Here is a 27,910-nt window from a genome sequence, read left to right as displayed (position 1 = left end):
TCGGGGGGGAGGGGGGATAGGAGGGAGGAAAGGGGGTTGGGAAGGGGCGAGAGGGAAGGAAGGGTGATCGCGTGCCGCGGGAGGGGTGCTAAGGAAATCACGTATTGACGCGTCTGCTTGGTCACGCCGGCGCGTTGCCGCCGCGAAGGGTGCGCCGCGGATCGGGGGGGCGAGGGGTGAGAAGTGGCGGAGTGGTGGAAGGATAGGCGCCGGAGACCTCCCTCGCGGGGGTCGGGCCAGCCTCGATCGCTCAATATTCAACCCTTCGCCGGACGAGAGCGCCCGACAGCAGCGGCTCCTCTAGACGGGGGCACGAATCGACCGTTCCTTCCTTTGCGCCCTCGCCCGCGGAGCTGTTCGATCGGAGCGGAGCGGCCGACGTACCGCCGGAGGAAGGAAGTCCTCGAGCCCTCGAGAGGGATCGGCACGCGGGTGGCAGCGCACACCACTTCTCTCACACGCCTTCTTTGCTCGCCCTTCGGAGTTCCACCCTTTCATCTTCTCGCGCCTCTCCATTTTTCTCACCCCGTCGTCGGGAGCCGTCGTCGTCGTCGTCGGGAGCCGTCGTCGTCCTCGTCGTCCTCGTCGTCCTCGTCGCCGTTGTCTTTGCGAGGAGCGGGATGGAGGGCAAGAAGGTCGAGCAGTTTTACACCCCGCCGCCGAAGCTCGGAAGATGGGAGGGCTTCCGTGTCTTCCTCTGGAACTCCGAGACGGGACAGTTCCTGGGCCGCACCGGCGCCAGTTGGGGTGAGTCTTTTTCCCCCTTTAGTAGTAGCACAGTATTCTGTACAAAGCGAGATTCCGCTATCAGCTTCTCCCGTTGAGTCCTTGCGTTTTTGACCCGCCCCCTCTGTGCGCAAGATTATTTTCCGGGAGATAAATTGCTGACTCCAATTATAATTATCAGAGCTTGATTAGAAGTAAAAGCGAGAATCGAGATGTCCGGAATGTTCAGGCCTTCAACTCACGTAGTGTACAATCTAATGAAACTTGACGCAAGCAAGTTATAGCTATAGATACGGTAGTATATGTTATTTCTGGAAATCGCGTTAGCTCGTAGAGGATTCTAATGCATTTGGATACGTCGTTTTAGTTTGCTTCAACGGCTCGATCGTCAAAGAAATGTATTCTTAGATATTAAAAGTAATCTGACTAGTTGGTTCGAACAATCCGTGCGTGTGAATGTAGGTTGGATAGTATATATTGCCTCTGTGTAGAAAAAAAAGACGTTACTTGCGTTATTCAAATTGCTTTTATATTTAGATTTTATATATCGTATTATCATTTCTGTATCATCACTTTCGTATTATCACTTTGCGACAAACGGCAAGTTAAGCGAGAGAGTCGTTCAGCCATCCTGACGGCTAATATTATGACCCAAATTACGGAATGTGTATACACAAACGAAATTACTGAAATTACTTCAACACGCTTTGTGAGCCTGACGCTAAATTTCTGGAGTCTTTCCGAAGAATATATTGAACATACATATTTTACACTTGAAATAATTTATTTGTAGGCTCGAATTCAGAATGCGCTTATAAAGACGTTAGCACATCTTTTTCGTCATTCTGTTCTTGTTTTATGTTCAATGAGCGATGAAGATAAACGAAAGAAGCGCCCTAATATTTTTATAATCGCATTCCGAATACGAGCCATAATGTTCCAATCTATTTGATAACGATCCATAATTGTATCTATTAGGACCAAACATTTGCGAGATTGTTAAACGAATTACATTCGTTAATATTCTCGTGCGAATAATTAATTATTATTACATAATTTTTTATTCTTGTTCTCTTCGATCCGACCCAATTACTTCCGTTACATTTCGTCTGACCTATACCAAGATTAATGACCAGCCATGCAAAGTTGGGGGGAGAGGGAGATTAAACAACACGCATGTCTGAAAGACTAAAAGACTGAAGGTCTGAAAGTTGTCTTTTGCAAGATACTTTTTGGAGCGTCTACAGCGATTTACATTATCTACCGTAACATTTATCGATTAAAATACGTGACACGGCCATATAACATAGTCTATAAAAATGTTTACTATCAGTTAATCGGGCGATTAATCTCTGATATTTTGCACAATTTAACATTATACAATCGGTATATCAATAATTCAATACTTACATTGACCTTGTCAACGATGAAAACCGATCTCTATTGTAATGAATGGATCATTATTCAAATTTTGTAAAATAAGTTATGTAAATGACACATTTTGCAAATTTATAGAAGTTAAACAAATTATCCGATAATATATCAGAAAAGTGTACCTAATAGAATAACGTTTATTAAATCAGCATCAAATAAATTTTTAATATATTTGTTACTATTTTATATTTCACCTTTATTTGATAAGTTAGTGATGTGATGTATTTTTTTAGTAATATCAGCTTCGAAAGATATGAAGGTTTCAAAACATACGAGTGGTCGAAGGTTATATATGATGAAGCCTCATTACGTAATAATACATAAAAGATGGTAGTTGTCACTAAAACAATTTCTACCGTAGATTGAAAAATTTTGTAATTTTCACCGTTTATTATTATGGGAATTTATAACCAATACTATTTAAAACAATTAAACATTTTTAAATTTCTGAATATATTTCTTGTAATATTAAAACTAATTAAGTTATTGTAACTCATTTTGAAATTTGTATTTAGTCTAAATTATTTATTGATGTAAATTGGTATTTAATATTAGAAATTAAATCTATTTTATAATAACGTTAAAACATTTTTATCTTTAAAGCTAAAAGAATTTAAGGTATCAGTAATCACGGCGGTATGAAAATTGATGCAAGATTTTTATTTTTTCCGAATTGTTTGAGAGTTATGTTTGTTGAGAATATGATTTTAACTTTTAAAAACAACTCAATTTATGTATGCAAAATTTACATATGTAAAAATGTTGTTATATAATTTACGCTACGCTGTCTGTTAGTTTATGAAAGACGCGAGTTAATTTACAACTTTAAATACCATTACTCACTACGTTCATGCTATCGTACAAAACGACTATTTATAGAGGCAAAAATTTATCCAACGGCGGACTAGTTACGTAAGACATAGTTTCTTCCATCGGAAGTGTTATACGCGACATAAGGTTTCGCATGCATGTGCACTTTGCTACTTACTGATCATGAAATATATATTGAATCAGAAAAAGTGCAAAAATAAGGAATACAGTTTTCGGATAGTAAAAAGAAACCGATTAAGTAATTAAATATATTAAATAATTAGTTTGACTTTGTATTTATATAATTACCTATATCAATCGTTTATTTTAATTAAATTCTAAAAATTATGCATCCACTCAATAATAAAATTTTAATGAATTTCAGAAGAATTTAGTTTAAGGAAACAATAAGATAAAGATTATATTTCTAACATATTGCAATATAATTAAATTAAATTTGTATTGGTATTTTTCTTAGAACACATATATATGCTTACGTAATAAAAGAAAAGCTAACTAAAGAAACCAATGCGAGGCAAATACCAACAGAACAATGATTGAACGTGAAGATTTCTTAGAATTTTTCTTTTGAATAACTTATGTAAATTAGTACGTTTTGGTTTATATTGAAATTCTTTTTAACACAATTATATATAATACTAACTTATTAATATTAGAACCACTGATCTGACATCCATTAAACAAACTGAAATGCTTCCATTTATTTATATACGTAACAAATATCTTGATACATGTAAAATCCACGAGCAAAGTGCTTTTTGGATACTTCTCAGTTTATACTTATTGTTATGCATAACCTGTTTTGATAACTTTGTAATTAATGAAAGTTTTTACATTATTATTAGGGAAAAATTCCATAAAAATTACAATAATAATTTAACTTTTAATGGATTCTTTATATATACAATTATCTCTAAAAATTGAGTTTGTTTGTAAATGTTATTACTATATTTTTTATTTTTTAAAAATGTTTTGTTTTTTTCAGACAAAAAGCTGAATTTTAACTCTCTCTCTCTCTCTTGTTAATAGAAATGTATAAATAAATTGGAAATGTATAGATCATTTAACAATATTATTAATTTATGATTTATATTAAAAATGTATTTTTATTTAATGGAACCGAGAACCGTTTTCTTCAATTCCAATTTAAATAATTTTTTTGTTTTTAACTATTAAGAAATATATATTTTTATATTTTTTACATTATATATATATACTTAATTTTTAATATTTTATACATTTTTTTCTATATTTCTAAAATATTTATTTATATATTACAACGCCTGTAAAAAGTTTACGTGTGAATTTTTTCCTTGCAAAAAAGGAACAATAGAAAAAGTTTATCATAAAAAGAGTCATAGAAAAAGTTTATGCTATTATCTGCTGCTTTAGTTTAAAGTTTCTCAGAAGCCCACGAAATCAAAGTTTGCGGTTTCCTTCATCCGTATTGAAGGGGTGCGACCTCGTTGGGAACTTCCGTTGTTCTATTTTTACAGTCTATCGCTTGAGATAGAAGGAAATATACAAGTTAGAGACGTCATGAGTTTACAATAAAGTGATTTTTTAGGTAACTAACGAATATTTTATCGTGCACACAATTGAAAATATATGTTGCAATTTTAGATCTTCTCTTTTTAAAATTTTATTCAATGTTTTATTTATTACATATAATGAAATATAAATTTCTGCCATTTTTTTTCCTATCATAACTCCACCATACTCTATTTTATGCCTATTTTCTCCTCTCGTCGTTTACCTCTTTTTTCTTTCTTTTTCCCCGCTTGCTTTATCACTTTTTATCTATGCCCTTTCGCTCTTCTGTTGAGGTCGATCGACTTCCGCCAAAATCAATACAAGCCGTCTCCGTTACCATCTCAAATGGTATGGTCTGATTTCTATACTGGATAGTGTTAGCGTCTGCGCGCTACTAACGCAGACGATTTTTCTAGCCGAATGTCCTACATTTCGGTTCGATCCTGCAGATTCTTCGGCAAACGTGAAAAAAAGTTTACAAAAAATAACGAGATTTATAGAATCCCGCACATTATAAATTAGCTGAGATAATTAACAGTTAGGCACTGCCTGTTACGTTATCGCGTCAGAATACTAATGGCGTATTCGACTCGAAAGAAACTGTCGGCACGCGTCGTTGCATTCGGTACAGTGTCGATCGATATCTCGGAGAAAAGCCATGAAAATGTTACGTTACCGTAGCGACTCCGTGAACATGCAGCCATTGACATCAAGAGCGAGCTTTTGAAATAGAGAGATTAATTGCTATCTTTACTATTTTGGTCTTAATGTTAAAGTTAATTTAAAAATAAAATTTTTAACAAATTGCCTTCTAGAAGTTCCGATAGTGACATTCATATTTATCTTATCAATGAATTCTTAAGTACTAACTCTTCTTTTTTTATTTTTGTAACAAAATCTGTTATAATTAGTTCTTAAAAATTGTACTTTATGTTAATATTATTTATACATAATTTATATGTATAATTTACATATATTTATTTTTTTGTACCAGACATTATATTTTTTATACTATATTATGGCCATAAATACTTATATGTATCTCTCTAAAAAAAAAAAATAATTATGTTACAAAGAATAACTCATAAAATCTTTTATAAGAAAAAATTTTACTTTTAAATTAGTCAGTTATTTCTTTCCATTACAAAATATTAATATTTTAATATATATTGTATTTATAAATAAAACTATTTTTACATAAACGTGAGAAATGGAATCTCATAAACGCCCTCGAACATGTGTTTGTAATTGATTTGTAATTATCCGTGACATTTAATTATGATTGAATGCAGTAGGGTTCCAACGATATGATCTGACGTAGACTTTATGCGATTAAGTGAATGAATGTGCATATCGTGTTATCGCTCAAAGAGAGATAATTAATAATAAAACTGAAAAACTTTTATTTAAAAAACACTCGCTTTTTTCGTAATTTTTCTGTGATTTGTACAAAATCCTTTTATTATAAAAAATAACTATATAAAAACAATATAAATTTTTTAAATTTTATATAAAATACAATAAGAAGCGATCTGGCTGTGCTATTCATTTAACAAATTAAAATAATAAAATATAATGATAAAAATAAAAGCATGTTTATAAGAATTTAAAAAAAAAGCCTTAAATATAAATAAATGTATTTATATAAATATTTTTTTGTTAAAAAAAATTTAATTTTTTAATATTTATAATAATTAAAAAAATTAAATTGATATCTTTGGTAGAACGTTTATAATGTGAAGAGATCAATCTCTTTGATGATATATTGCTTTGCGTGCGTAAGAATATGTTCGTCAATGATTTGTGTAACAAACGTATGGCATCACTTACCCAATGCCAATTCAGGCCAATTAGACGTCGTATCATAATTGTCTCTGTGCTTCAGCCTTCGACTGACAAACGATAGCAACAATAGCAATTGTGCTCATAAAATAATTTCTTTTATATTAACTTTTATTTTAATTCTAAATTGGATAATATATTTTAATTTTTACATTACCTTTTTATTGATATTTATTATATTGCCAATATTTACCAATTAAAGTATCAATTTTATATTTTAGGTAGTGGTATTAATATTTTAACATTTAAAATGAAGAGCATGTTTCGAAAAATATATGCATAAAATATACAAGATTAATATTTTTGTTACCTTATATAAATTCGAAATTTAGTATATGTGAAAAAAATGCAAAAAATTTTCTTGGTACAAGTTACAATAATTGATACGTTAACAAAAAAACTTTGTCAATAAATCATCTAATAATAGATTACATGTTTCAAAAGAGCTACAGTCACGATTGATTTACGATTATGTGGTAAAACGGTTTTCGTGTTTCGAGTTGTTTTAATCGATTTTATAGAATTAACCTTGAGATACTTTTCTATACACGAGAAATAAAAGCTTTTGTAATAGTGTCTGTAATAAGTATCTAGTTTTTTAATGTAGGATCTAAATTTTTAACTAGGTTTAAAGCAAAAATATTACTTATACAAGGTACAGATTATTACACATAATTATACATATTTACAAAATTATTATTTATTATTTATATTTACTATAAACAAATATAGATAGAAATATAAACATTTTAAGCGGAAAGTGTATCTTGTAGACTTTCAGTTTTTCCAGTTTTTATTACATATATGCTATTCTTAGAAAAATATAGTACCTTACTTATCAGAGATAAAGAATAAATACCATTTTAATATAATGGGCACGCAGTATTATACTTGTAGTATACTTGTCGTGTTTAAGAAATAAATTGCTAACGTTAGTTTTTTAATAAATAATTTTTTGTTGAATAAAATAATAAATAATCCTTATATATTATTTTAATCATAAATTAAATTGTACATACTTGTAACTTTATATATAAAAATAAATAGCTTTTATTTAGTAAAGATATAATTTTTTTAAGTGTCAGTGTTTTAGTCTCTTTTTGCTTTTTTAGATATATTTTGGTAATAAAATAAATATTCATAAATAAATAATTTATAAATTTATTATTTATAATTAATAATTAAATAAAGAAAATTAATATAAAAAAACATTAATTCACAAATCAATTAATTTGTTGTTTTTTGTTAACGTAAACAAATTCTTAGGTTATTAATGTACGCGTCCCAATAATTTACTTTAATGGACTCAAAAAATTCTGAAAATTTATTAAAGTGTAAAATAAATGTTCCAACCATTAATTGTAATAAAAATGTATCTTTAATATTTAATTTTTATTATTTGATGTAATGAGAAAACGCTTGAAAAACGTAAAGTAGTTGAAATAAAAAATGCATGGTCTAAAGATTTGGTGTGAGAGTTATTAAGTGGATATTTAAATTACATTTTAAAAGAATATATTTTTTATTTCTACATCGAATTTTAAAGAAAATAATTTTTTTCTTGCATTATAAATCTATAAATTCAATGGCATTGTGATTTATATAAGCAAATATATTTTCAGCTAAAATTTTGCTGTTCTACGTAATTTTCTATGCCGTCCTGTCCGGCTTCTTCGGTGCGATGCTCGCTGTGTTCTATCAAACATTGGATCCAAACGCGCCGAAGTGGCAGCTAGATAATTCGCTGATTGGCAGCAATCCGGGTCTTGGTTTTAGGCCTATGCCTCCTGAAAGCAACGTCGAAAGTACTTTAATTTGGTATAAGGCCAGTGACGAGGGTAATTATCTTCACTGGACCAGGGAGTTGGACAGATTCTTGGAAGGTGAGAAAACATTTGACTAAAGCACGATATTAAAACCAAATGAAATGCCCAAGTTAAAAAAAGCATTTTAAACAATATTGCTCGATATTGAGCGAAATATTTGTTATCTAACTGGTACGAAATTAATATATGATTATCAAGACGTATTTTCTGTATAATGCAGAATATCAAAAGCCGCCGAGTGGCATGAACAATTACGAGAGAGTAAACTGCGATTACGGTAGACCAGCACCAGTGGGCAAAGTCTGTGATGTAAACATGAGCCATTGGGGACAATGCACGAAGGAGAACAAATATGGCTTCAGCAGATCCGCACCCTGCATCTTCTTGAAACTGAATAAGGTTTATACATACTTTTTTGTGGCTAAACTTTTATGAAACTTTTGGCATTGTTTTATGTTGAAACTACGTTTATCAGAAAGAAAATATTGAATAATAAATAGTTAGTTTTTAATTTTTTATCAGCATTAAAAAAATAGTATTAACAAGCAAAGTAAATAATTAAAAATATTTATAAATTATAAATTTATTGAAATGTTCTCATTAATTTATTTTACATTTAATTTACATTGGATTTTTCTATGCATCTTTGATTTGAGCAGAAAATAATTTAAAAAAAATTTTACAATTTTAAAAGATTACCTTTTAATATTTTTTAAAGGCAGATTTCAAATTTTAATAGTGATTAAAACAACTACATTGTTTTTCAAAAAGATAGTAGTTTAATAAAATTATCTCTTATTATTATCTCTTAATTAAATTATATCTTAAACTTATTGCAGATTTTTGGATGGGAACCGAAATATTATAACGATACCAAAAATTTGCCGGCGTTGATGCCAGCGGATCTTAAGGAGCATATCAAACAAGAAGAAAAAGCGAACAGACTGGACACTGTCTGGGTGTCTTGTGCTGGTGAAAACCCTGCCGACGTAGAAAACATGGGTGCGATTCAGTACATACCACGCCGTGGTTTTCCTGGCTTTTACTTCCCGTTCAAAAATACCCAAGGATATCTGAGCCCTCTTGTAGCTGTGTTCTTCGAAAAGCCCAAATGTATGAATATACTTTTTATTTTGTCTTTAATATTAATAATATTAACAATGTTAAATTCGAACTATTTTTGAAATGGAAAACAGCTTTTTAACATGATAGCTATTTTATTTTTAACCCTCCGTAGTTACACGGAGTGTACAGCACCCCAAGCAATTTTCGATTCTAAAACTCTGGATTTTACGCTAAATTTGACTATCATATTTCCTCATTTTTACTATTTTAATTATTGGAACATATTTTAAATCTTTTAATAATGTATCAATACCAATCAAAGATAGAAAATGCAAAGTAATTATGATAAAAGCTCAAAAATGTCAGTGGGGTGTGACATACCCCATATGACCAACTTGTTACAAAGCCGAAGTGTAACCACGGAGGATTACACATCCAAGAATTTAGGGATCAATCTGCATATTTAAAAAACAAATAAATTTTATCTACTAAAATATCTATAAAATCGATATTTCAAAATCTCAAATCAATCAAATCTATGGAGAAATCATTAGATCAATATATGGGAATGGGAGCTGTCACAACAATTATCGGTTTGGTTGCAGACGGCGTACTCATCAATATCGAATGTAAGGCATGGGCGCATAACATCATCCACGACAGATTTGAAAGACGTGGCTCGGTGCACTTCGAACTGATGGTGGACTAAGTCCCGGCCAGTCGTCAGATCATCATCGCTACTAACCGCGTCCAAGTAGGAAGCCGCAAGAGAATAGAACAGAAAGAAGACATTTCTTTTTTAACCTGCCTCGTTGGCCGACCGCGATCACACCCTGTGCCATCCGGTTTTCTCTCTGCCCGACGATACCGCTCCGGATTAGCCTTACTTCTTCTCACTGTCATCATTTCATCAGCTCATCGTCTTCGTCGTACTTACAACGATTGTAACAGCGTTATCCATCTATCATTAATCGTCAAGAGAAGGAAACGGAAAGTAAAAGAAAGATGAAAGCAAAAGAAAGATGAAGGGGAAGAGAGATAGAAAAAAAGAGAAGAGAAGAAATGGATATAAAAGGGAGAAGCAGCATAAAATGAACTCAACGGAGCAGTCAACTACAATCGAGATGCACAAAACTAAACGGGAAGGAAGAAAGGTGAAATGAACAATCCCGCACAAAAGCCGGACGGTATCTTCTCTTATTTCTGCCAGGGTTGTGTCACGGGGAGTGATCTCGACCATCGACGGCTAGTCGATCGTTCGCAAAACTTAATTCACGCGCGAAAAAGAGAGAAAGAGAGAGAAAGAGAGAGAAAGAGAGAGAAAGAAAGAGAGAGAGAGAGAGAGAGAGAGAGAGAGAGAGAAAGAGAGAGAGAGAGAAAGGTTCTCCCTTAATTAAGAGCCCACCGCCCGTTCCAGTTAGATCTCTTGAGCTTTTCGTCACACACATTTCTTTTCACAAAGACGAGCTCGTGCCGATAATGAGTTGTCACGACAGCGCGGATGATCGATGATCTTAGTTCAGCCATGTAGATGTATTATATTAGTGTGTTTTGCCCATCGCGTTACGATACATCTTGGCATGTCGGTATGTTGAAATTTTTGGGCATTGGTAAGAGACGTGGTACTCGGTGAATTTTAATACAAGTAGGCACAAAGGGATACAAGTACGCGTTAAGCTCAGTTGGACTATCGATCGTTATCAGGTAACAAAAGCTTGTAACGTTATTTAAAACTTTATTTGAGTGATGTTAACAGTGTTTCAAAAGAAAATTGGCCACAGGTGACGCGAAACTGTCGTTAGTATCTATCGAAACGTTGGATAAAGTTACAAGTTACGTATAAGGTTGTTGCGTCCAAAATTTTTTCAAAATTATTGATAAGTTAAAATCTTTATGAAAATGAGAAAAAAATTGTTATTTTTAAAATATTTTATCGAGTTTTAAAAGAAATTTTTAACTTTTAAAGCTTGTAAATCATCAAGTTTCTGATTTTAATAAGGATTATTAAAACTGTCTCGACGTCATGTCATGCTTACCGATGAAGATCACATCATAACGCAGATCAGAATTTTGTTTATATTGATATAAAATTATCAAATAATATTTATATTGTTATGCCTTGCATATTGATAATTGTTACTTGTATTCCTTTGTTCCAGATATTTTCAATTGAGAGTTAAAATTAAGTGTTATTATATTGAAATCTGCTATGGAGCATGATGAAAGAGTATAAGCAAAGATACGGATATTAAAGAGGCGATCGATAGTTATTGCCACTCAATAATATGTTGAATGTGTATGATGATCTATGATTCTATATAATGCATTTTTCATACGATAGAAATACTGGAATCTATGGATTCTTGCATGCAGAGACACTCGGATTCGCAGATTGTTGAATCTATTAATTTTTGAGCTCATAAATGCTCGGATTTACGGATTTGGACTCGCAAGTTTTTTTTCAATTTTGAATTGGAAGAAAATATTTTTTAATTTACGAATAATATACAATAAAAATAATGAGAATTATGATAATAATTTTAAGTAATTAAATTTTATATTTACATGTTTGCCATGTCATAATCGTTTCGTTGTGTGTTCATTTGTTAGGTAATTTATTAAATCAGTGATGAGTCCAATAATTGAAAGAATCTTTTATAAAAAAGATTAAGAACTTTTAAAGGGTTACGAATATAAGATTTTAAATTAGGAAAAAATCTGTGGAATATTATAATTTTATTGATTATTTATGTGTGGAATTTTATTAAATTCTTGATTATTGAATCTGATCGTAAGAATTAAACTCGATCAAAAATGCGTATTTAAAATGATATTAAAACGATAAAAAGTCCAAAGCTCTAGATCCGAGTTTGTGTGCGTGCGCTAAGATACAGAGATGTATAAAAATAAAGATACATTAAGATGCATGAAATATAGAAGTGCAGATCATGATATATAAACTTAAAGAATTTATGAATTCAAAGATTTATGTGATATCAACGATCTGTACATCTAAGACTCTATGGGCCCAAGAATCTTCTTATCTGAGGATATATGAGGGCAAAAATCTATATACTCAGGAATCTATAAATCAACAGCAAGAATCAACAAGAATCTACAGGTCTAAAGATCTGTGCGTGGACCTAAGAATTCAAATTTAAAAAAATTACGAATATGAAAAATTTGCAAATACAGTAATCTGTAAGTCCAAGGATCTATTGATTTTGCTAATTAATATTTAATTTGCAATTTGAGAAATATTTTAGTTGTTAAGCATGTAGAAAAAGGTATTGCAACACTGTCAGGTCGGCATTGACAAGATACATTGTAATACAAAGGAACTCTCATGCGCGTTTAGTACTTATTGAATAAGATTCCGCGAAAACTGCTGTAAAATTACTGGAAGGGAAAAGAAATTTAAAAAGTCTATACTTAAAGGACAATTTTCGCAAAAGAGCACTCGCGATCAGTAATTACTACATTTTTAATAGTGATAGTACGAAAAATGTACATTGATCGTATACTAATAATATAAATATGTTATATTAATGATATATAATATATCGATAGCTAAGCATTAAAATTGTTGATGCATTAATAGTAATACTGATCGTGGTAGCCCTCTGTAAGTACTTAATTCCAATTTAAATCACTGATTTCTGATTGTACTTAAGTCAAAGGTATCATTGATCTTAAACAGAACTGTCGATATATCACAAATAGGCGTTTAGTCGCGATCAACGTAAAGCATTATAATTGCACACGGAAATTTAATATACTGGTTCTGTTAAAATGCGGCGCGATATATGTGAAATGCATTTTATTTATATATTGTATTATATAATATTTAATATATTAATTTATGCAAATTCTGTATCTCGAGAAATTGTTAAGTTCTGTGACTGAGAAAAGAAATTGGTAAAGCTATTTTCTCTGTTTTCATTACGATACGATGTTACATTTGGACAAAGGAATACACTTTCCGAAGATCTAAATGATCGTAATAAATCGAGAAACGAAGTTGGATCATCGATACGAGTACCTCCTGACGGAACTTAAACCCGAGGAAAAAAAAAAACGATGTATCAAATTTTATGTACAAGTATTTTATGTAGTTTCATTAGGTTAATTATACTGTGCGAATAATATGTATTACAGTAGATAAGTATCGGTTATATAAAAAATATAGATCTTATATATATACATAAAATCCGTAAATCTGTTAATCCATAGATTCACTGATCACACATTTAGCATCATAGACCCTTGCTTATACAAATGTGTCAATAGCATCACATGCTTGAAAGACAAATAGATCATAGATCCTGTGGATCTACAGATTCACAGATCCATCGAGCCACACATATGCACAGGTCCATATATACATATATTCGCAGATTTATAATATCATTTCTTCATATGTAATTCCTTGAACGTATTATTATTCATAAGTTCTCGATTGATACCTTCACGATAGTCGTTAAGCGCCTGTTTGTTACATCAGGATTAAATCAACCGTGTATCTTGAGATATAAATTTCCTAAAACATTATTCGAATAATGCAAGCATCTAAAAAGGTGTCTGTAAGACGTCCTTTCGTAGACATCTTTAAGATTTTTCCAAAAAGGCGTTTTAGATATGTCGATCGAATATCTTGCGACTTTCTGAAAGGTACATTTCGTTTATAACATCTTAAAGTTGTCTATTACATGACATTTTCCGGACTATGCAAGAGGGATGTTATTACAGTAATTATAGTAATTATTGTAACACAATCTATTAATTCCTGCGTATCGCGTGCCTAAAGTTTGGTGAAACTAAAGCTTTAGAGGAAATTGTAATTAGATCGCGGGTTCGCTCGACGCGGCAAGCTCGACCCTTAACCGAGAGAGCCGCTGTGCCAGATGACATTTTTTTTCTCCCCTTCGCGCTCTCAACTTTCCTTTTACGAGCATAATGCCTGCGTAATCGCCGGATAGCGACAGCTGTCATCGACACTTGAACAAACACATCCGTGGTCTAATTATAATCTATAATCGGTTGGCAGTAATAGGGAATAATAAATAAAATGGAGACGCCTATTTTCTTAATATTATATTTCGTTCCCTTTTCTCTCCTATTTTCAAGCGACGCGCGCCCGAGTGCAGCACGAATCTTTAACCCGAATCTCGCGCACGCGCATCAGACACGGGGGATTAATTGTCTCGCTCATGCGCGAATGTAGTTTCGAGGTAGTCGATAGATAGTCTCTTAAATAAGAAGTTTACAAGAAAGGCTGCTGCAAATTTGTAAAGCATTATTAATATTATAGACATTTTTGGAATTTACGCAGTCTCTAAACTTATAAAGTCTATGAAAAAATTAGAAAACTTATAAATAAACTAAACTCTTGAAAAACAGATTCTTGCATTCGAAGATTCGTAGATGCACAGATTCTTGAATAATCTTCCATGGGCATTTTAAATTTTGAAAAACATTATTGCGGCAACAAAATATAAACGGAAGAGGAAAAAAGATGAAAAATAAAGAATAAAAAAGACAATGTCAAACTACTCGGTAAAAAAAGCTCACGTATAATCAAATATAATTACATATAAAATATGCCTGTATTTTCTATATCTTGTATCATTTTTGTTTGTATATACATATAGAATAAAATAATAAGAAGAATTAAAAAATAATTAAAAGAATAAATTTTTTACTGTTTTTTTTTATAAAAAGCAAAAGTATGCTTATATGTAATAATACATCTATATAATAATATACAGACACTTGTATAGAGAAAGATAGCCAATACTGGCATACTATTTTATTTTTTAATATGTCTTAAATAAAAGCTAAAAATGAAATTTTTTAAATATAAACATAAACTGATGTTTTTTATTAGATGGTGTACCAGTTTTTGAAATATACTGTTTTATATTTTATAATAATTAATGTTTTCACAATATATAACTAAAAATAAACGAGTGAGAAATTGGGCTTCAAAACTGGCATAGGCAATAGCAAAATTCAGACACCGTCCTGTAATAAAGAAGTTAACATAAATAAATTTTTTAAATAAATAAATAAAATAAGACAATTGTGTAATAATTAAATATAGTTCTATTAAACAAACAAAATTAATAAATTAAAAAGACTGAAATTGAATATTTTAAAAATAAAAGCAATTAAAAGATTAAAAATTGAAAATAAACAATTTATTTGACAAACAAACAACTTATATAAAATAAAATTATGTTATAAAAAGAACAACCATAAAGTACAATGTTTATAGTTTCAAAGAAATAATGGGGCCCTTTAAAAGACGTGCCAATATTGCGACCTTCCTGTGAATATGCAATTATATATAGAATATTGTATAATATACTTAAAATTTTACTATTCTTTGCAAAAAATACAAAAGTTATTTTTTAAATTATTTTTTAATTATTCTTTTTATTACTTTTTCCATATAAAAACAGAGATTATACAAAGAAACATAATATAGACATATTTCATATATAATTATATATATTAATATTTGATTATATATAAATTTCTTTTACCGGGTATATCTTACATATATTCATAAAAAATATGCTAATAAATGCTATACGGGGATGGCTGTATATTATTAATTATAGCGATCAAGCTGTTTTTAATTATTGTTGAAATATGCAAATAACACTGTGTGCATAATTGTGTCTATAAAAGAGGAAAAAAAGGAGAGTAAGAGAAATTGAATATATATGTAAAGAAAAAAGAAAAGATAAATATATAAGACAAGCCTTTAATGATATGTACACACAAAGTTCAAACTAATTGTGTTTAAATTTACAAGTAAACTACTCGTATCAACGTCTATTTCTCAAAATGATTGAAAACAAAACTCTGCAATTAATTTGAACATCAAATTGTTCTGCGTATTATTTCCTAAATCGCCGTATGAAACGCAATTAATAGTTAACACTTTATCAAGTGCAAATGTTGGGAAAATGTTTTAAAAAGATCGAAAATGATAAAAACGAGACGAATTCAAAATCAAGAAACAAATTGTAATACAATTGATTACGTATACTAATACGTTAGGTATATTCATATTTATCATACACACACACACACACACACACACACACACACACAATTTTGTGTGTTACATCCATGTTGTGATTGAAGCTAAGTTGAATTTTAATATTTGAGCAATAGTGCTTTATACACACCAGAAATATACACATTAATTAATTAACAAGATATTTGATTAGAAATTATTAGCAAATATGTTCAATAAAATTGATATATTATATGTCATGCGTATGCATTCTTGTTAGACACCGTTTGTTGTTGAATTATTAATAAGTGTAATATAAACAGCGTTTAAGCAGTATTTTACATTATATGTACATATTTTGAGTAACATTTGTTTACGAACGTGATAGCTGTTGTATATAAAAATGTGCAACGCGTTACTATTATTTCACATTTCGTGACTTCTTAATGAAAATACACAAAGTATTTAAAGTGAAAATATAAATTTATTTAATCAGAATATGATTTCTACAAATTATGGATTTAGTCCGTTTTAAATTATTTATTCAGTATATATACAGTATGGTGCGTTAAAATAATTGTTTTTATGTCATTATTATAATTTCTAGGAAAAAAATGAAATAATAATTACACAGTCTTAAGGGATACAATTTTAGTCGAAAGAAATTGTTCTAAACAAAAACTATTCCAAGATATAGTAAAAAATATTATTCTTTTTTCTGGCCTTCTTGAAATAATGCGATTTTGTTTAATCATTTTCTCTAAAAATAATAGTAAAGTGGAATTAAGACTAATTTCACTCGCTATGTATACAAATAAAAAAATATTTGTACGACCTATTTTTTGGGATAATTTTACGAAAAGAAGAAATATAATGTGGTACAATGTGCTTTGTTCAATGTATTAGTACCAATAAAAAAAAGTGTATTCTAATAAGTAATTTGCAATAATATCTTTCTGCTTCTTAAATAAAATTATTCCAAATAATATGTGGAGTCTGCAAATATTATTTTTACTCACTGCATCTAAAATAATTATTTATACCAATATTATATACAATACAATAAATAATAAAATAAATATTACACGATTATAAATATTAATAAGTTGAGTACCAATAATTTACGTATAATAATCGACATGTAAATTTACATGTATGTACACCCAATTAAACTCTTATTATTATTGGATATTATTGATGTAATATAACAATGCTCATAACTTACCAGTAATTTAATTATCAACTATTGAATAAGAAATAAATATAATCTCTATGATTGCATTAACAATAAAACAAAAGATTTAAATTTATTTCAGAAATAATTACACATATATATTGTAAATGCAAAATATAAATATAAATATAATTAAGATATATTGAGGATAATTTTATTGAGGGATTATTTTAATCTCTTCTATTAAGCCATTTTAATCATTTATATCTAACTTTAATATTTTTACATTTACATTTTTGCAATTGTCCATATTTAAAATATTCATTGAAAATATATACATTGAAATTTTAAAGCAAAAATCTTAAAGATGGACGAATATTTAAGAAGAAATATTAAAATGGTCCATTTGCAGTAGGTATTCTTCTGCTAGTTTGTCGAGGACATGCTAATTTTTACGAGATTATATATCCAGCTGTATATACTAGATACTAGAAAATTATTTCTATTTCATATAGATCAGGGGTTCCCAATCACTGGTCCGCGGACCACCAGGGGTCCGCGAGAACTAAATTAAAATCCGCAAAATAAAGTTATATTGATTTTCAATTAAAAGTTCTCTATTATAAAAATATATTCAAATATTATTCTATGTTTAATGTTAATTAAAAGTTATGATTAAAATTTATTTTTAAATTCTCGGAATGTTTATTTTGAACCTTGGGGTCCCTGCACAGAACAAAAAGGTCCTAGTGGTCCCTGGTCAAAGAAAGGTTGAGAACCACTGATATAGATAAAGTAATAGTTCATACTATTGCATTTAATAAGGTATATTCTAATTATTTAAACATTTTACAATATAAGTTTGTTATTATTGATTAAGATAATTATATAATTTAAATATATTCAAATTTATTATAATTACTTATTATCATTAATAATTGATAAATCTTTAACAGGTTGTTATTGAGCGTTATGTGATTAATGCTACCTGTGCCATCAATTTCTTTATCAATTTGACCAAGTGTATATGTCCTGTCATAAATTAATCTCATAATAACAATTCTCTGTAAAAGCGTAATTTAAAAGTTGCAGATTTAAGAGATTAAGAGTGCAAAATTATACAACAAAACTTTATATTTGTTTATTTTTATGTTCTCATTACAAAATTAATGCATTCAAATTATTTATTTTCTTTTTATTAGTTACGCATTTTATTACTTATTTTAAAGTTTTGTTAAAAACAGAATTACAGGATTTGAAAATACAGTTTAATTTAATTGTTTGTAACTTTTGATAAAATTATACTTTGTAAGTATAATTAAATCATAATCCATTTATTTTTTAAAAAACTAAAAAAAAAATAAAATTACATTTTAGTATTTTTCAATAAAAATAAAATATCCAAAAACATGATTTTATAGAAAAGATTTGATTCCATTTGGCACCAGAATTTTACATTTTTTACAATTATATACTTTTTACTTTGTTTATTTTAAATTAAAAATAATAGAGAATGCTTTGTGAACTAAATACAAATTTAAAATAAATTTGTTACTTTTTCCTTAATTATCTGTTTTTAACAATTCAGACAACTAGAGCTATTTTATTTGGTTTCTCTAACAAGGGAACTTCGCGAATTCGAAAATTCAGATTTTAATGAAACTTGGCATAAATGTAGAGGGGGTAAATACATGAATTTAGAAATTTTTAGTTGGTGCCCAAAAACGGTTTGAAGAGGTAAAACCACCCTTCAAAGTTGAGACGATTTTTGCGGTTTTTCGATATATCTCGTAAATTAAACAAAATATAAAAAAATGTTTCATACAAAAGTTTTACAGTATAATACATTTATTTAACTATTAAAAAAAAATTTTTTATAATTTTCTTTTTTTTCCGAAAAATGAATAACGTAGTTAAATGGAAGTATTTATGCTGTAAAACTTTTGTATGAAACATTTTTTAATATTTTGTTTAGTTTACGAGATATATCGAAAAATCGCAAAAATGTCTCAACTTTGAAGGGTGGTTTTACTTCTATCCCTTCAAACCGTTTTTGGGCATCAACTAAAAATTTCTAAATTCATGTATTCACCCCACTCTAAATTTATGCCAAGTTTCATTAAAATTAGAATTTACGGGTTCTCGCGAGGTTCCCTTGTCAGAGTATTGTAAAAATTTATCATTTTCCGCAATCGTCAGCCTATTGCAGAAATTATTTTTTACAATCCACTGTGTATTGTAAAAATTCAATAATTATTTTTCAAAATGGTCAGCCTATTGCAGAAATTATTTTTTACAATCTTCTGTGTATTGTAAAAATTCAATAATTATTTTTCGCAATGGTCAGCTTATTGCAAAAATTATTTTTTACAACACTTTGTGTATTGTAAAAATTCATCATTTTCCGCAATAGTGATGAGTTTTACAATACACAGAGTGTTGTAAAAATTAATTTCTGCCATAGGCTGACAATTGCAGAAAATATCGAATTTTTACAATACACAGAGTGTTGTAAAAAATAATTAATGCAATAGGGTGACAATTGCAGAAAATATCGAATTTTTACAATACACAGAGTGTTGTAAAAAATAATTAATGCAATAGGCTGACAATTGCAGAAAATATCGAATTTTTACAATACACAGAGTGTTGTAAAAAATAATTTTTGCAATAGGCTGACAATTGCAGAAAATATCGAATTTTTACAATACACAGAGTATTGTAAAAAATAATTTCTGCAATAGGCTGACAATTGCAGAAAATATCGAATTTTTACAATACACAAAGTGTTGTAAAAAATAATTTCTGCAATAGGCTGACAATTGCGGAAAATATCGAATTTTTACAATACACAGAGTGTTGTAAAAAATAATTTCTGCAATAGGCTGACGATTGCGGAAAATAATGAATTTTTACAATACACTGACAAAGGAACCTCGCGAGAACCCGTATATTCTGATTTTAATGAAACTTGGCATAAATGTAGAGAGGGGTAAATACATGAATTTAGAAATTTTTAGTTGGTGCCCAAAAACGATTTGAAGGGGTAAAACCATTCTTCAAAGTTGAGACATTTTTGCGGTTTTTCGATATATCTTGTGAACTAAACAAAATATTAAAATGTTTCATACAAAAGTTTTACAGCATAAATACCTCCATTTAACTACGCTATTCGTAAAAAAAAAATATATATATATATAAATTTTTTTAAATTAATAGCATAAAGGTATTTATACTGTAAAACTTTCGTATAAAACATTTTTTTATATTTTGTTTAATTTACGACATATATCGAAAAACCGCAAAAATCATCTCAACTTTGAAGGGTACGTGGTTTCACCCCTTCAAACCGTTTTTGGGCACCAATTAAAAATTTTTAAATTCATGTATTCACCCTCTCTACATTTTTGCCAAATTTCATTAAAATCTGAATGATCGAGTTCGCGAGATTCCCTTGTAAGTATTTATACATACCTAAAGATCATTTATATAACTAAAAAAAATTTGCAGAAAAATATAATAAAGAAATCTATCTTTATTAAAAAATAAAAAATTAGACATTTTCAAATGTACGCTTTTTCTTAAAGCAGCAATAATAATTATTATATTTGCAAGTTTGAAGAAAAGATAACTTGTAAATGTAATAGAATTAATGCATAATATTAATAAAAAACAGTTGTAGTACTTATTGTTTAAATTAAACAAATAAATTTAATGGTCTCACATACGTGTGCTATAACCTGTAAAAGAATGGAAAAAAAGATAAATAAAATGCAGACAAATACACTTTTATCAAATAAATAATTGTAAATAAGCAAAATAGCATGTATAATTTAGATAAGCGCAGATTTATTTAGATGATTTTTTGTTCTGTAAGGATATTTCATACAAATTTATAGAAAATTGCAAATTTTTATTGCTTAAAGTTTCATCTGTTTTATTTTACACTTTACATTATCCGGATGACGATCACATTTTAACTTCTGTTCTGCGTAATATTCTTTTCAAGACGCAGACGTTATTGTAGACGGCGGAAGATTTAAACACAATTGGCTAATAAGGCATATAATAGATATTATTGTTAATGACATCATTATGCTTGAAATGTATCATGGAAAATATAAATTTATAAAATTGTTTGAATCTATGTTATCAGAGGAGAAATAAAAAGGCATATCTTATTTTAGAAGATAAGATTTAATTTAATTTCTTCAAAAATTAATATTAAAAAATTAAAATTAAAATATAAAATTTAATTAAAGAATTATAAACAATAACTTAATAATTAATAATAAAGATATAATTTATTACTTAAACAAGTCTTTAACGGTTGTAACAAGGATTTTGTTATTAAAAAAAACGCATTTTTATGCCCGCAATATAATAAATTGGTCTGACGTACTTGTGCTGCTAGAATTAATGTGTGATCTCACAGATTTGACAGAAGCAAGTTGCTTTGGTACGAGGTCGGGATACTTAAGAGTCGAGGAGCGCGTCGCGCGCGACGCTGATTCTTCCGTCTATTTCGCTCGAAATTCTCCGTCAGGACGGCAATGACATTAATGTCACATGACAAAATGGGCAGGATGTGGTCAATTCAGATCGGTCTTCGTGTGTGACTCACATTACACGCGCCTAGCTCGTCCCGGTGCGATAAAGGGAGTGGAGTGGACCACTAATCGAACAGTCGCTGTGAGCCGCGCACACGCGTGCCATCGCGATCTACTAAGGTCACATACACGTGAACTGACCTTAGCCCCCAATTTGTCCGACGATTCAGTTGAGGAAATCGTATTCGTGACTTTTTGAATCACGACGAATAGGTGAACTATGGGAAATAATCAAATGAGGGCAGACATCATTAACGATGCGTAGAGAAAGTAAATCGTAATATTAATTTTATATATATAATAAATAATGCTAAACATTAGTATTAAATTACGACTAATATTTTCTATTTAATAATAAGCATTATTTTATACATAAGCAAGAAATTATACGTCTACTTGCTTATTTATATGTATAATAATTTAATCTTTTTCAAAGAAGTTGAGAATCTTAAATTTCAATGAAATATTATAATATTGAGTCTAATATAATTGTTTTAATAATGATAGTATTAAACAATTCTAATTTTTAGTTAAAAGATATTATTTTCTAGCCGACATTTTTTTTTCTCAATTCAGAAAAATTACTGAAAATTACATTTTTTAAATAAAATTACGAAATCTCTTTATATAAACAAATTATATCTATTTAACGGTATATAATCTTATTTAACATTTTAAAAATAAAGATATTCTTAAAACAAGAATGTTCTGTCTTTTGTTTGGTATACTTGTTTTGTTATGGAATGTACAATAAGAGAAAAATGTCAAAGTATTAAAAACCAAATATTTCTTATAATGTTTTCTTCAATATTTATTTGTTACAAAAAAATTTATTTGTGAAAACAAAATATATATTTTTAAAAATGTACCTTATTTTTCTTATTAATTGGTTTATTTCTTATAAATAAAATTGTTGGCCTAAAATATACACTATTTCCCATAAAAAAATTTTAAATATTTTTTTCTAATAAATGATTTATTTAATAAGGCGAATTAAATATTTTATTTCTAGTAAATAAATTATTTATTTTTGCACACACTGAATGTTATCTTTTTAAATAAGATATATTTTACAGAAATATATTTCAGAAGTTTATTTCACAGAATATTTCATCGATATGTATATTTTGTTTTTACAAATAAATTTTTTTATAACAAATAAATATTAAAGAAAACGTCACAAGAAATATTTGGTTTTTAATACTTCGATATTTCTCTCTCAGTGTAGAATTTAGAAATAAATTAAAATTAAATACCTAATAAATAAAACATCCTAAAAAGTTTAAAGGTTTTAAAGATCTTATTAAAAAAAGAGATTGTTAATATTAATAACTAACTATGCTCTGCCACGCGTTGCTGTGGCTCTCTATTCTTATACTACGTTTTTTTCAAATTTTTTTTGCTTTTGTTATTTAACTTTCAAGAGTCTTGCTTTACTGTTGCTCTTTTTATTTTATTTTTGAATAAGCATTTATCTATTTTTAATAAATCTAATATTTATTCACTCACGTACTTCTAATTTTTTTTTCTAAAAGCTGCCATGGATTTAGAAATCCATTCAAAAGAAAGACTGTTTTAAATAAGTTCCTTTTTTTCAATAAAATAACAGCCATCTTTATTTTTCTTATTACCTTAATTTAAACACAATAAAAACATTCTTTGCCTCTGCCGGTCTCTCCCGTCTCTCCCCGTCTCTCCTGGTCTCTCCCCGTCTCTCCCAGTCTCTCCTCGTCTCTCTCGGTCTCTCCCCGTCTCTCCCGATCTCTACCCGTCTCTCCCCGTCTCTCCCGGTCTCTCTCGGTCTCTCTCGGTCTCTCTCCGTCACTCCTGGTCTCTTCTCGTCTCTACTCGTCTCTCCCGGTCTCTTCCCGTCTCTCCCGGTCTCTCCCCGTCTCTCCCGATCTCTCCCCGTCTCTCCCGGTCTCTTTTGGTCTCTCCTCGTCTCTTCCGGTTTCTCCCGGTCTCTCCCCGTCTCTCCCGGTCTCTCCCCGTCTCTCCCAGTCTCTCTCCGTCTCTCCCCGTCTCTCGCGGTCTCTATCCGTCTCTCCCCGTCTCTCCCGGTCTCTCCCCGTCTCAACGTGTCAAAATTTTAATAATATTAATAAAAAATTATTTTTTACACTTAAATTATGGCTATCATTTTTGAAACACACGGTATTTCCAAAATCAGACCCCATAAGAACACTCCCGGTTACGAATGCAACGTTGTGTCAAAATTTTAAAGCAATCGGTGAAAAACTTACGAAGATCGTAGATGAGAAACAAACATTTACATTTTTATTTATATAGAAAATATAATTATATATTAAACACTAATGTTGAAAATAAGAATAAAAAATAAAAATGAAACTATTAAAAGTAAAGCATATATAATATTGCACTATGTAAAAAGAAATAAAATTAATTAATAATAAATAAACTTAACATAAGAAATAATAATATTATTTCCAAGTAGACAATTATACCAACAAATTATTATACAACTGTATTTTACAATTAGCGAAACTTTAAACACGTGTAATAAACCCGATCAAAAATTTTTTATGTAAAAATATATAAAAATCTGTAGAATTATGTATCAAAAATGTCCATGCAAAATTTTATATTGTATATTTTTATATAATTTTACATAATTTTATATACTTTTATATAATTCTGATATAATTCTATAAATTTATACATACTTTTACATGAAACATTTTTTATTGAGAAAGAATTATTCATATGTAATTATATATAATTAAATATAATTATGTATAATTATACGTAATTATATATAATTGTAAATAAGCAATTTTTTTCCCGGCAAAAATTTTTTTATACAAGAGTATGTATAAATCTATAAAATTATATTAAAATTATATAAAATTACATAAAAATATGTAAAATTAAATAAAAATATACAATGTAAAATTTTGCATGGACATTTTTGATACATAATTTTACAGATTTTTACATACTTTTACATAAAAAATTTTTGATCGGGAAGCTTAATAAATTAACTTAATAAGCTTTAATGCGAATGTCTCTACGCATTTCTAAGGACTAATACATTCTTTTTTAACAAGTAATTATAATTTTATACAAACGCTTTAAAATTAAAAAAATCTTATCATTTCACGTGCACGTTGGGATAATAAATAAATAAGTTTAATTAAATTTGATTATTTAAAAAAAAATTTTGTTATTATATTACATGACAAATATTTAAGGTAAATTTATTTTTGATAAATTATTTACATTTATCCAAATTTTATTAAAATATACATTTGCTATAGAAATATATTTTAAAATAAAAAAACATGGTAAAAAAAATAAATTAACAAAAAATTAATAAAAAATAATATAAGACAAATTAATAAATATCCATACACATACATGCATACACACACATTATATAAGTTATAATATATATAAAATTATATACAAATATATATAAAATTAAAAAAAGAATAAATTTTATCATGTACATTTTCTTTTAGCTTCCTATTAATTTATTTTGTAAACAATTCAAAACTTGTTAAAACCATTTATTATTTGATAAATAAATAATTTATTCATATTTTTTAATATTTACTTTACAAATATATATATACATACATAATACATTGTATTACATGAAAAATAATTTGTTCCGTAATAATTAACGATAACGTTTAATACATTTGATTCTCCACTCTCTTCTCTCTTCATTACGAAATAGTAATTGCTATTTATTTCAATATTTTTTAAATTGTCAATTTATATTATAAATTAATTTCATAATATAAGTAAAAAGTATTCTTTGTTGTGTAATAAGAATTTATTTTAATGATAACAATAATTTATATAATCTTTACTTTTTAAATTGTGTTAAATCTCCAATAAATTAGCGAGCATGAAAATTCCGCTGAGTATATATTTTACTGGTATGCGTGGAAACCAAGGGTTCTGCAAAAAAGAAATACATCACTGATTATAACACATGTGTATTACCATACACAATGTCAACGTACTATCATTGACAAAACATGTACGCACCTGCAGCTGCGACCTGCCACGTCATAAAAGGAACAGCATGTTACGTTGTGATGCATCCGCATAGGGTGTGCTTGAGACCTGTAGGGAAACGAACAATTTTGCCGCTTTCAAACGCGATTAGAATATCAATTACCTGAAACGATTGACGTGAATGATTGAGAAGACGTGAAAGATGATGAAGATCAATGTTTAAAAGTTTTGAGAGTTTTGAAAAAAAGAGGATGTTCATACATAATGCTGTCTTCTTTGTGTGCAAAATTAAAAAGAAAGTTATATATAAATTAATATAATATAAAGTTTTATAACAGGTCTTCAGCAAAGTACATCTATGTTTGTGTTATTCCTTGAAAGTAAAAACATATCGTTCAAAATACTACTAAAAGGAATAATATTATAATTATGAAAGATTTATTCAAAATTATTGTTCTTTTAGAAAAAAATATCAAAATAAAAATTATTTGAAAAATAAAATGTTAAAAAGATAAAATTGCTTATACCAATCTACGGCGAATTTTGCTCAATAATAATTTTTTTATGAATTTAATATCTCCAGTTCATATCCAAGATTCGTAGTATAGATCAATAATATAAATTCAATTTCATCTTTATGTTTGACATTTTCATCGGTCCATTATTTAATATATTAAAAAATAGAATAGTAGTGAATTTATAAATAATGCAGAATATGATTACCGAATTAAAAAAATCTTTTATTTTTTTCTTTAATTTAAAAACATAAGTTTAAAGAATATTAGTTTTAGCTGTAAAACATGAAATTATATGTATAATTTTAATCATATTGAAAGAGTAGATTATTCGTAAAAAAAGTATGTTTAATTTTAAGACATTACAATGTTTATCTTGTTTTTATTTTTTAAATACTTCATCAAACTGTTATACTCTCTTTAAAAAGTTGTGTTTAGATTTAAAACAATTCTCGTTTATATCAATATAAATTAACTTAAATTTATATTTTATCTTTTTTTAAGCCCTAGGGGTAGGAAAAGGAATCAAAAGTAAGTTGTACTGAATTTAAAGTTAATCTACATTGATATGGGCCTTAAACATTTAAAGCTGGAAGATCTTTAATAGCTTTGAACGTTTTAAATTTAAACACCATCTAAAACTAAAACATTTTTAGGTATTAAAAAAATGGAGATAAGAAATAAAATATATTAATATCTAAATATAAAATGTTTCTTTTATGAATGATGTCTCATTATTCTATTATTTTAATGTTATTTTTACCTCAAAAAATGTGCTTTCTGTTTCAAGTATATATGCAATGTACTCCCGCGATTTTCCGCCAGTTACCACTTGATGTTCCTCAAACTATTATATCTTCAAGAATAGATGTAATTCCAAAGCAATGCAAGTATTTGAAAGTTTCATAAAATGACTTAATGTTTAATCATCGAAATTTTTTTCAGTCAGCTGATTCTACTTCATTAACACATTTATGTTTACAGTTTGGTTTTTTCTACCTATGGTAATTTGGGGGTAATGCTTTTCTAAATTTTGCTATACTTATATATTTACAATATTATTATTTCATGATGCATATAAGTACAGGTTTAGCTTAATCCATTACGATATCATATAAATTATCGACTTATGTATATTCTAAATAAATGCAACGTAATACTTTCGGCACATTATAATCTCTTGTAGAACGGCTGGCGTAAGTGTGGCTTCAGCAGTGCCTAGGCCCCGCACAGAGCTGGGTCCGAACCTGCGGTCAAGGAGGGGCAGCTGAAAGAGAACGGCAGGAGAGGAGGAAGCAGAAAGAGAAGGAGGAAGGTCGCCGCGGCGCGCTTGG

At 28.8% G+C, this 27,910-nt stretch overlaps 1 protein-coding gene across 1 annotated transcript; it reads left to right on the top strand.

Annotated features, from left to right (window-relative positions):
• Positions 1 to 249: 249 nt before the first annotated feature.
• LOC105837456 (sodium/potassium-transporting ATPase subunit beta-2) lies at positions 250 to 14,661 on the top strand. Its single transcript, XM_012682245.3, has 5 exons — positions 250 to 747; positions 7,989 to 8,249; positions 8,413 to 8,591; positions 9,032 to 9,305; positions 9,863 to 14,661. The coding sequence occupies exons 1-5, from the start codon at positions 621 to 623 to the stop codon at positions 9,964 to 9,966; spliced, it is 945 nt and encodes a 314-aa protein (XP_012537699.1). The 5' UTR covers positions 250 to 620; the 3' UTR covers positions 9,967 to 14,661.
• Positions 14,662 to 27,910: the final 13,249 nt, after the last annotated feature.

The sequence above is a fragment of the Monomorium pharaonis genome, chromosome 2 (genome assembly GCF_013373865.1).
Source record: "Monomorium pharaonis isolate MP-MQ-018 chromosome 2, ASM1337386v2, whole genome shotgun sequence".
Classification (NCBI taxonomy): domain Eukaryota; kingdom Metazoa; phylum Arthropoda; class Insecta; order Hymenoptera; family Formicidae; genus Monomorium; species Monomorium pharaonis.
Note: the sequence above shows the minus strand (reverse complement) of the source record. Positions and strands in the feature narration are given on the sequence as shown.

Bases quoted from the DNA above. Each gene is read 5' to 3' on its own strand.
- LOC105837456 (XM_012682245.3), top strand. From the start codon at position 621: ATGGAGGGCAAGAAGGTCGAGCAGTTTTACACCCCGCCGCCGAAGCTC. The intron at 8,250-8,412 runs GTGAGAAAACAT...TGTATAATGCAG, and splicing joins GTTGGACAGATTCTTGGAAG to AATATCAAAAGCCGCCGAGT. The intron at 8,592-9,031 runs GTTTATACATAC...AACTTATTGCAG, and splicing joins TCTTCTTGAAACTGAATAAG to ATTTTTGGATGGGAACCGAA.